The following is an 11,268-nucleotide window of genomic DNA, read 5'->3' on the forward strand; positions in this document are numbered from 1 at the left end:
CGACCCCAGCGGTCCGTCTTAGACCGACGGATGAACACCTCCACCCAGTCGCCCGAGCACACAACATCATCCACCAACAACCCCCCAAGCACCGATTTGGATGGACTAACAAGCTCCCCAATACGCAACGCCCCAAAGAAGGCCACCGCAAAAGCCGCCCTAAACAAGCCCACTTCAAAGTCCGAAGAACAAACAAACCGCAAATGTGTAAATAAAGATCCTAACAACTCGAAGGACACCGGGCGACGAGAATCCCTACTGCGATGAGCCCTACGGTAACCCCGAATAGCCTGACGCACCCAGAAATCTTTGGTAAAATCCCGACACCCTTGTAACTTAAAAAAGAAGGCCAAACCAGCCAACCGCCGATCCACCGCCGCAGCAGACACCCCCCGCTCCAAATTCCTCGCCAAATAGTACAGCAATGCCACACGCACCTCCGGCCCCCAGGGATCAATATCGACCTGTTGTAACAGGTCCAGCCACTCCCGCCAAACCAACGAGTACGCAGACCATGTCGCCTCACTCACCGACCGCCGGATCCAGCCGGATACGACCCCAAGGCAATCTCCCACAGCCAGTCGGGACAAGGAACCCCACGGTGCTCCGCAGCCGGCGCCAACTCCCGGAATTTGTCCCACTGAAAACGAGACAAAGCGTCAGCCAAAGTGTTGTCCACCCCAGGGAGATGCACCGCATGGATAAAAACATTCAGCTGCAGGCAACGCAACACTAAATGGCGAAGCAGGCCAACCACCGGCCGTGAGGCAGCCGACACCCGGTTGATGACCTGAACCACCCCCAAATTGTCGCAATGAAAACGAACCTTCCGATTCCGAAAATCTGCACCCCAAACCTCAACCGCCAAGACCACCGGAAAAAGTTCCAACAGAACCAGGTTACGAAGGAAACCCGCCGCCACCCAGGAAGGAGGCCACGGAGCCGCACTCCACCGTCCCTGAAAAAAGGCCCCATAACCCCCGGAAGCCGCCGCATCCGTGAACAAGTCCAAGTCAAAATTGCTGACCGGGCCAGACATCCACAAAGCCCGTCCGTTAAACGAAGTCAAAAAAGTGTGCCAAATCCGCAAATCCTCCCGATGCTCCCTAGTCAAACGAATAAAATGTAAAGGGGAAGTAATCCCTGCCGTCGCCGCCGCCAACCGGCGGCAAAACACCCGACCCATTGGCAGGATGCGACAAGCGAAGTTCAGTTTACCCAACAACGACTGTAAGGCCCGCAGTTGAATTTTTCGCTTGCCGAGCACCCCACCAATTTCCCCTTGCAGGGCCAAAAGCTTGTCCTCAGGCAGCCGGCACTCCATTGCATCAGAGTCCAAAACGATACCCAGGAAAGTAATGACCGAAGCCGGGCCCTCCGTCTTGTCCAAAGCCAGCGGAATCCCAAAACGTTCAGCAACGTGCTGCAAAGTGGCCAGCAAAACGGCGCACACTCTGGAAGCTGGCGGACCCACGCAAAGAAAATCATCCAAATAGTGGATGACAGAATTGACCCCGGAAACATCCCGCACCACCCACTCCACGAACGAACTGAACTGCTCAAACAAAGCGCAAGATATGGAGCACCCCATGGGAAGGCACCTATCAACGTAAAACGAGCCCTCCCAATGACAACCCAAGAAACGAAAACTGTCCGGATGTACCGGCAACAATCGAAACGCGGACTCAACATCCGATTTCGCCATAAGCGAACCACGCCCATAACGACGAACCCAGAAAACCGCTGCGTCAAACGACGTGTAAGACACTGAACAGGACTGCGGATCTATAGCGTCATTCACCGACCCCCCTTTAGGAAAAGACAGGTGATGAATTAACCGAAACGAATTTGGCTCCTTCTTGGGCACCACCCCCAAGGGGGAAACCACCAGATCCGAAAACGGGGCGCAAGAAAATGGGCCGCCCATACGACCTAACCCCACTTCTTTTCGCAACTTAACCGAAACAACCTCCGCATGCCGCAAGGCCGACCGCAAGTTCCGAGCCAAGGGGGGAACGGAAGTCAAAGTGCACGGGATGTGGAAACCCTCCGAAAAACCTGCCGCCAGCAGCACAGCGGCTGCCCGATCAGGATATCTATCTAGGAAAGGCTGCATCCTTTCCACCCTCACCGGTGTCGTCCCTCTTACCCGCATGCTCGCCGGAAGGGCCTCTGCCCCGCTTGAAACAGCGCGACAACGGATGGGAGCCGCCGCAACCGGAACACTCATGCTTAAAACGGCAGGACCCCCCGAAACGACAAGCGCTTTCCTGGAACTGCCAACAGAAGCCCCTACGCTTTGAGGCCGATTGTCCGGGGGAGAATGAACCACCGGCCCCCCCCTGAAAAAACGGACCAGGAGGCCTCGCTGGAGTCATGAGGCGCATCCAAAGACCAATGTCCTTATGGTCCCAACGCAATGAAGGGCGAACAGCCCGCCGCTGCCGAAACTGCTCATCATACCGAAGCCACGCAGTCCCACCGTAAACCCTGTGAGCCTCGCTAATGGCGTCAAGGTAACAAAAAAGCGCCGAGCAATGCTCAGGAGCCTTTTCCCCAATAACACTGGCCATGATCGCAAACGCCTGCATCCAATTTGCAAAAGTACGCGGGATAAAGCGAAAACGCCGCTTCTCCGCTTCCTCCCGCCTGCCCTCGTCAACCCGCAACCCCTCCAAAGGAAAACGCTCCAACGGCAAGAGCGTGAAGATCTCCACATACTCCCCGCTCCAAATCCGCTCCCGAACCTCCAACGGCAAGTGCGCACCTAAAGGGCCCTCGAAGCACACGTATACCTCGCACTTGGCCGAGTCCGCCAAGCCGACCGCTCCGGACACCCCCGCACCCCCATCCAAAGCCGTGGAACCCAAAGCATCAGATTCCGCCGCAACCACCGCAGGCCCAGAACCAGAGGGAGGAGAAACCCCCGATCTCCGCACGGCCCCCCCGTCCTGCACTCGGACTTGTAAACCGTCCCCACCAGCCGGCGGGAGCCACGCCGCAGCAGGCCCAGGGACCCCACTACCGCCCCGCTCAAGGCGCTGCAACAAGGTACGCAAACCTGAAATCAAATCGCAGAGCCCCCCCCCGCGACCCGAATCGGGAACGCCGACCTCCCGCACCGCCGAGGCCCCGCCCCCCAACAGGTCCCCTAGCGCAGAAGAAAAAGAAAAAGGTAACTCACCAGGCTGCCCAGGAGACGTCCCATCAGCCGTGCGACCCACGTCCAGCGATGCCGAGCGGCCAGCTGTCGCCCCCGCATCGGGTTCCGACAGCTCGCCCTCCGATCTCACGTCCTCCCCTCGACGGCCGGATGGCCTCCCAGTCCCAGGAGCCACGGATCCTCGAGCGCTGTGCCTCTGCTGGCTCCGCCTCCCGGCACCAGCCACGCCCATCGACGTCCCTGGGGTCCGACCAGACACGCCCCCGGCAGCACTTCCATCCAGCCTGAGGCTCTTCGGAGCCGCCGCTCCACGCTTCCCATGGGGCCTGCCGGCCGCAGCAGGGGACAGCCCGGCAGCCGCAGCGCTGCGTCTCCCTCGTTGGGCTCCCTCCCTGACAGGCACCTGGTCAGTGGAGGAGCCGGCGACATCCTGCTTCCTCAGCCGCGCGGGCGGGGGGGAGGGGCTTCCTCCCCGCGAGACCCCGCCCGCCGAGCTCCGCCGTTGCCGGGGATTCCTCCCGGCCTCCCCGCGAGCAGAGGCATTGGAGCGCCCTGCCAGCGGGGCCGGAGGGTCCCGAACGGGGCTCCCTGTGTGGCGCTGAACTCTGGGGGAGGGGGAGCCCGGACTAAAGCGCTCCGGAGGCCGAGACCTCCGAGCACGTGGGCGCACCCGCCCCCCTCCCGCTGGTGATGAGGCCGGGTCCAGTGAAAGACCCGGGTCCTGGGACAAACCCGGGTCCTGCATGAAGGCAGGCACCCGGCGCTGAGCTCTGGGGGAGGGGGAGCCCGGACTACAGCGCTCCGGAGGCCGAGACCCCCGAGCACGTGGGCGCACCCGCCCCTCTCCCTCTGGTGATGAGCCCGGGCCCAGCGAGAAGCCCGGGTCCAGGGACACGCCCGGGTCCTGCAGAAAGGCAGAAACCCGGCTCTGCAGCCAGTCCATCCCATGAGAGGCTGCCGCCGCACGCAGCTGGGCCACCAAGCCATCCATGACAGCCCCCCAAAGACCGCAACGAGACCCCCAGGGAAAAGGCCCTAACAAATGCTGGTGTTGGGAGGGAATGAATCTCACTCACCAACGTCCAGGTCCGAAATGATGCCTCCCCCCCTGGGACACCCCACCCTAAGGTGCGGCAGAGCCCACCCACGCTCTCTCTCCACCAACCAGCACACCCATCTATCCTTTTCCACACCCCCCTGGCACATCATTAACCCTTTCTTACTCTCCTTCCCACTCTAGGCCTAGTCATGCCTGCCCTGCGCTAATTTTCCTTTCCTTTTTTCGCTACGGGCATTACTTTCCTGTCTGCTGTTCTCTAGGTGTTATGTACTCCTGTCTGCCACTGTAGGTGATACTGAACTACTCATCCCAGGAAAAAAAATTCTCTATGACCCCAGTGTCTGTGCAAACATTGCTTTCTCCGATGTATACAGCTGTAAACAGACAAGACAGGTCAGGCAAAATTTCAAACGCAGAAAAATGTAAAACCCTGTGCAGGTTTAGTGGAACATGGTGGGCAATAAATACCATTCACAAGCGTGATTATCTCAGCATCTTGCGATGTAATATCAAATTTGCCACGGACTGGAGTTATAATTTAACAGCATATTTGCGTCGGATGGCATCAAGTAAAAATACGCCTTGTGCTGCCAATGTGACCGCATGGGCTGATTAGTAACATGTCTACAAAACAAAGTTGGATCTTCAAATGATGATGTGGTCTTTTTTTGCGGGGAGAGGTAGTGGCAATAAATAAAGAGAGTGGTGCCTCATATGTTCCTAAAGACAGACACCGCAGTCCTATCAATGTGAAATATTCGCAGTTTCACCGAGCGTTTCCTGGACATAAAATTGATTCATACAGTGTGAACTTTGGGAGTCGGCGCACAATTACTTTGAAAGTTTAAAATCCAAATGATCTCCATATATCTGCTTCACACTCCCTTCTGTAGGTGTGTAGGCAACCGTCTGATCGTCCTAGGCTCACCTTGGTTTTTTATTTTCATAGATGGAAACAATGTTACTGTCTTGGGAACATTGGTTTCACCGAGCGTAGCCACCTTTGTTTTTGCGAAATAAGGGACAGGTGCAGAAGAGGGGATAGGACAGGGACCAGCGGCCCTGTATTTGGGGCTTATTCACACCAGCCTGGCAGAGTAAGGGGGGGGAGTGGGGGAAGAGCAAGACGGTGATGGGGGGGCAAGAGTAAGGGGAGACAGGAGAGGGGATAGAGAGAAAAAAAGAGAGGGGGAGAGAATGAAAGGGGAGGAAGAAGGGGGGCAGAGAACAGGGGAGAACAAGGGTGAGAAGGGGTAAAGAGAGTAAGAAAAGGGGGGAGAGGGGGATGAGAGGCATGCGGGGGAGGGGGGAGAGAAAGAGAGAAGACAGAGGAGGGTAGTTAGAAGGGGAGAGCGAGGGAGGGCATGTAGGGAAGAGAGAGCAAGAGAGAAGAGAGTGAGGGGGAGAAGGGGCAGAGGGGGAAATGAATGGAGGAGAAGGGGTAGAGGGGGGAAGTGAAGGGGGGAGAGGGAGAGAAAGGGGGAGGCATGGGGCGAGAAGGTGGGAGAAGGGGGGGAATGTGGCGGAGAGAGTATAAGATGGAAGAGCTGGGGGAGAAAAAAGGGGAAGAGTGGGAGGGGAGAAAGGGTAGCAGGTGGGAAGGAAGGAGGGGGAGAGGTATGGGGGAGAGAAGGAGTAGGAGGGGAGAGAAGGGGGGGCATGCGGGGGAGAGAGAGAAGAGAGAGGGGGGAGAAGGGGTAGAGGGGGGAAGTGAAGGAGGAAGAGGGAGAGAAAGGGGGAGGCATGGGGCGAGAAGGTGGGAGAATGGGGGGGCATGTGGAGGAGAGAGTGCAAGAGAGAAGAGCTGGGGGAGAAAGAAGGGGGAGAGTGAGAGGGGAGAAAGGGTAGAGGGCGGGAAGAAAGGAGGGGGAGAGGCATGGGAGAGAAGGGGGAGGAGGGGAGAGAAGGGGGGGAGCATGTGGGGGAGAGAAAGCAAGGGAGAAGAGAGCAGGGGTGAGAGAAGGGGGAGAGTGAGAAGGGAGAAAGAGTAGAGGTGGGAAGGAAGGAGGGGGAGAGGCATGGGGGAGAGAAGGGGGAGGAGGGGAGAGAAGGGGGAGGAGGGGAGAGAAGGGGGGGAAGTATGTGGGGGAGAGAGAGCAAGGGAGAAGAAAGCAGGGGAGAGAGAAGGGGGAGAGTGAGGGAGGAGAAGGGGTAAAGGGTGGGAAGGAGGGAGAGGGATAGAGGAGAGAAGGGGAAGGAGGGGCGAGAAGGGGGGAAGCATGTGGGGGAGAGGGAGCAAGGGAGAAGAGAGCAGGGGAGAGAGAAGGGGGAGAGTGAGGGGGGAGAAAAGGTAGAGGGTGGGAAGGAAGGAGGGGGAGAGGCATGGGGGAGAGAAGGGGGAGGTGGGGAGAGAAGGGGGTGGAAGTATGTGGGGGAGAGAGAGCAAGGGAGAAGAGAGCAGGGGAGAGAGAAGGGGGAGAGTGAGGGAGGAGAAGGGGTAGAGGGGGAGGAGGGGGGAGAAGCAAGGGAGAGAAGGGGGGAAGAGAGAAAGCAAGAGAGAAGTGAGCGAGGGAGAGAGAAGACAGAGAACGAGGTGGGGAGAGTGATGATGCTGAGTCTCCATGTTGGAAAGAACTGAAATCCAATTAATAAAAGGGGCAGACCAGAGAAAATCAGGCTTGAAAGGAAAGAGCTAGATGATGCAGGATGTCCTCTACCCAGGCAATGAGGTGGGCTGTTGCTGACTTGCTGCAGCTTCCAATGCACATTGTGAGAAGCTCACAGTGTACAGTGAAATCAGAGTAAGCCATTTCAAGAGGAGAGGAGCCGGTACAACTGTACAAGACTGAAGGGAGGCCAGAGGTAAAATTTAATGTTTCAATTTTTTAATACTAGTATAGTGGGAAGATTTTTCTTGGAAAATATATTAAAAAACCCTCATTTTTGGGCTATAAATAGGAGCACAGCCACAGCGACAATATTAAATTGTGCTTTCATCCAGTCACAACCGTCAGCAAAGAATACAAATCATACCAAACAATCGCGCTACAGATTGCATTGATCGACTATTTGGCATTCTCGTTTTCCACGCCGGATCGTATGAAATTGCTGGCGCTGTTTTCCATATTGCGCCATTCTCAGGATAACAGGGATTTTTCTTCTTTTACTGATGGAGGAGGAGGGATAGGAAGGCGTAGAGTAACTGGAGTTGCGAGCCGCCGCCGGTTACATTGCACCTCTCTATCCCCTTACAAGGACTGGTTATTGGACGGACAGATAATAGCAGTGTCCGCGGAGGGAAGCGCGGTGTCGGGTGACTATTAAATAACGGAATACAGAGATCGCACACAGTTCCAGGATTTAACACGCTGGTAACGTAAGCGCAATTTAACCTGAGAGAGCAGTAAAAATAAACATTTACATGGGCTGAGTGCTGGAATCGACTTCCTGATAATGACTCCTCTGTCAGGATAAGACGTCTGTATTTTATTCTGGAGAGTCAGAAATGAGCTGACTCCGGCATATCCTTCCAAGGTCTAGTGTTAAAGGAGAACTCCGGTCTCCCTTTCAGTCTTGCACAGTTGTACTGGCTCTTCTCCTGAACTGAAACGGCTTTCTCTGATTTCACTGCACACTCTGAGCTTCTCACAATGTGCTTTAGAAGCTGCAGCCAGCCAGATAGAGCTCCGCCTCATTAACTGGCTGGAGGATGTCCCTGGCCCGCCCCTTTCATTAGCTGGATTCCAGTTCTTTCAATTGCCATCACATGTGGGCATTACCTGGGGGTGGTTTGTATACAAATAATGTCTGTCTAGGAATGGCCACTCCTCCAAACTGACATTCACTCATCAAGGCATTTGGATAGTTGCTCATCACTCTGTTCGCTCCTATTTTAGCTAGGGGGGAGTTAGTGTTTTAGTTGTCAATGAGGAAGGCCTGGGTGTAATAGCCAGAAGGTCAAATCTTGGTAAGAAGCTGAGAGGCTCTGAAGGCCAGCCCCTCTGGAATTTTGCCCTGCTGTAGGGCTTTGGAGGAAGGCCCCAGAGGCAGTGGGTGGATCTAACCAGAAGGTCAAATCTTGGTCAGGAGCTGAGAGGCTCTGCAGGCCAGCATTCTGGATATTTGACCTGCTCTAGGGCTTTGGAGGAAGTTCCCAAAGGCAGTGGGTCAAATCTTGGTCAGGAGCTGAGAGGCTCTGCAGGCCAGCATTCTGGAATTTTGCCCTGCTCTAGGTCTTTGGAGGAAGTTCCCAGAGGCAGTGGGTCAAATCTTGGTCAGGAGCTGAGAGGCTCTGCAGGCCAGCCCCTCTGGAATTTTGCCCTGCTCTAGGGCTTTGAAGGAAGGCCCCAGAATCAGTGGGTGGATCTAGTGTGAATGTCAAATCTTGGTCAGGAGCTGAAGGGCTCTGCAGTCCAGTCCCTCTGGAATTTTGCTCTGCTCTATGGCTTTGGAGGAAGGCCCCAGAGGGAGTGGGTGGATCTAGCCAGAAGGTCAAATCTTGGTCAGGAGCTGAGACGCTCTGCATTCCAGCCCCTCTGGAATTTCCTCCTGCTCTAGGGCTTTGAAGGAAGATCCTAGAGGGAGTTAGTGGATTTGAGGAGTGGTTGACTTGCACTCCTGAGGGATCCTAGCCAATCCCCAAGAGGAGGTTGGCAAGGGGCTGGGACACCCTTAATACTGTTGAAGCCTGCTCAGTGGCAGCTGAGTTAAAGAAGATAGAGAAAAAGATGCAAGGCTGAAGGAAGGAGGCTGCTAAGAGGCTCAGTGGGATGGGGCCTGCCTGCAGGCCTGAAGTTGGAAAGGAGGAAAGCTCAGAGCTCACCAGCCCCCTGAGAGAGGACCACCTGTATGGCAGGAAAGGAGTGGTCCACCTGATAGGTCTGGTAGCAGCCACCAACCCACCAGCAGTACAGGAGAGGATCTGAATGAGTACACCTGCAACCCCCTGGGCAGACAGGGGAAGGAGCACTCTGGTGGGAAACCAGATTCACCCTCTGCTAAGGACTGTTCATATCTTTAAGTGACAGGAACCAGATCTCCTGTTCAGGGACACCTGCAGATTGCTGGGTGAAGAGGAGGAGTTCATCTAGGGTCTGGGGTGGTACACTAAGGAGACAATGGCTAGCTCTCCAACGGAGACTGTGCTGCAGAGAAGGCTTGTAAATCATTCCAGGAAGTTCTCCTCAGTTCATCAGTACCCTTGGGCATCCTGTACACCCCCAACCCCATCCCAGTTCAAATCCCCTCAATAAAACAACAAAACCAAAGATCAAGGACTGATCTCTGACTCTGGATGCAAGCCTGTGTGAAGATGTGTGATGCCTGGCTGTGAAGGACTATAGGGGGACCCAGATCTTCTAGCAACTCCTAAGGGGGTAGTGCTACCTTCTCCTTCTCCCAGTGTGCACTGTGTTGTATAGGGAATACTTGAGGCTGATACACAGTCACATTCAGGTACCTACTCCGCCTCAACTCACAGCAAATCATTTCAAAGAGAATGAAGGCCAAAGCATTTATCCTCTCCTGTGACCCCCGAGTCAGCCCACAGCGGGCTTAAATCTGCTGCTGGTTGACATCATAGAGGTGCTCCAGAAACTAGAAGGATCCCAACCAAATTGTCAGGATCCACCCAGCTGACTGATTGACAGCTGGCTCCAACACTTAGCGCGTGACTGAGAGCCAAAACCAACTTTACCCTCTCCTGTTCGGATCTGGAGGAGGAGTGGAGAGCGGTCTCACCAGGGGCAGACTGACCATTTGGAAACTCTGCCACTGCCCGAGGGCCCGGGGTCAGTAGGGGGCCCCATGAGATGCCCCTGGTACCTTTTTATTATTGAGTTTGGGCAAGGACACAGGGACCCCATGATCCCCTATTGCCCAATGAGTTGTCAGTCTGTCCCTGGGTCTCACCCTTGTGGGAGGGATAAAGATATAAACTATTGCAGGAAATCTTCCCATTGTGGGAGGGGCAGAGACACAAACCACAGCAGGAAATCTCCCCATTATGGGAGGGGCAGAGATACAAGGCTTTGCGAAGAAATCTCCCCATTGTGGGAGGGGCAGAGACACAAACTACTGGAAGGAAATCTCACCATTGTGAGAGGGGCAGAGACACAAACTATGCAGGGAAATCTCCTCATTGTGGGAGGGGCAGAGACACAAACTACTGCAGGGAAATCTCCCCATTGTGGGAGGGGCAGAGATAGAAGGCATTGCGGAGAAATCTCCCCATTGTGGGAGGGGCAGAGACACAAACTACTGCAGGAAATGTCCCCATTGTGGGAGGGGCAAAGACACAAACTACTGCAGGAAATCTCCCCATTGTGGGAGGGGCAAAAACACAAACTACTGCAGGAAATCTCCCCATTGTGGGAGGGTAAGGGACACCAACTACTGCAGGAAAGCTCACCATTGTGGGAGGAGCAGAGACACAAACTACTGCAAAAAATCTCGCCATTTATCACACTTCTTAAAATGCTAGGTCCCTGGCTGTCTGTGACCTCTAAGCCAGGAAAAAGGCAATGTCAGAAATGGCTAGCTGTGGCAACCCATGTATTTCCACACACTGATTCGGGTGGAGTGGGCCTTTAAGATACATACCGTGCATACCATTGTAGCCAGTTAACACTATGATATATACTGTATATAGAGAGATAGCTGGAGTAAAGAACAAGCGCGGGTGAAGCCGTACATCAAAGGCGCTCTGAGAGTCTGAACGCCTACTGGCATTTTATTTATAGAATCATTTCATTACTTCAGCTATTCATCCAGGGGTGGCTGTGTGTGCCTAAGTGCTGTTTTGATGGCATTTTTCACGGTAATAAAAACTGTAAGTGATCTAATAATAGCGAACTCGGTTTGCAATAGGCGACACTAGAGCACAGAGGCAACAGATGTAAGGTGTCAGACGTAACATGAAGATATTACATTGAACAGCCTGGGCATTGTCTGGTGCTGGGCGAGTGCACAATGGCATTATGATGGACAGATACACCCCGAAATATGGAGGACAAAATGTAGGCTCTTCCCTGTGTGCACATACATCCCCTCCCGGGTTACAGCACCAGTGCCGGGACAAGGTCATCCAGTGCTCTGAATAAAGACT

The 11,268-nt window shown here is 54.7% G+C and overlaps 1 protein-coding gene across 1 annotated transcript; it reads right to left on the reverse strand.

The window, feature by feature from the left end:
• Positions 1–432: 432 nt before the first annotated feature.
• On the reverse strand, positions 433–3,046 carry LOC149435771 (uncharacterized). The gene has a single exon (XM_089662447.1). It carries the CDS (start codon positions 2,228–2,230, stop codon positions 527–529), a length of 1,704 nt encoding a protein of 567 aa, XP_089518573.1. The 5' UTR covers positions 2,231–3,046; the 3' UTR covers positions 433–526.
• Between the last annotated feature and the right edge of the window lie 8,222 nt (positions 3,047–11,268).

Source organism: Staurois parvus, unplaced genomic scaffold, assembly GCF_062004578.1.
Source record: "Staurois parvus isolate SC_StPar_1 unplaced genomic scaffold, SC_StPar_1.0 ptg001477l, whole genome shotgun sequence".
NCBI classification, from domain to species: domain Eukaryota; kingdom Metazoa; phylum Chordata; class Amphibia; order Anura; family Ranidae; genus Staurois; species Staurois parvus.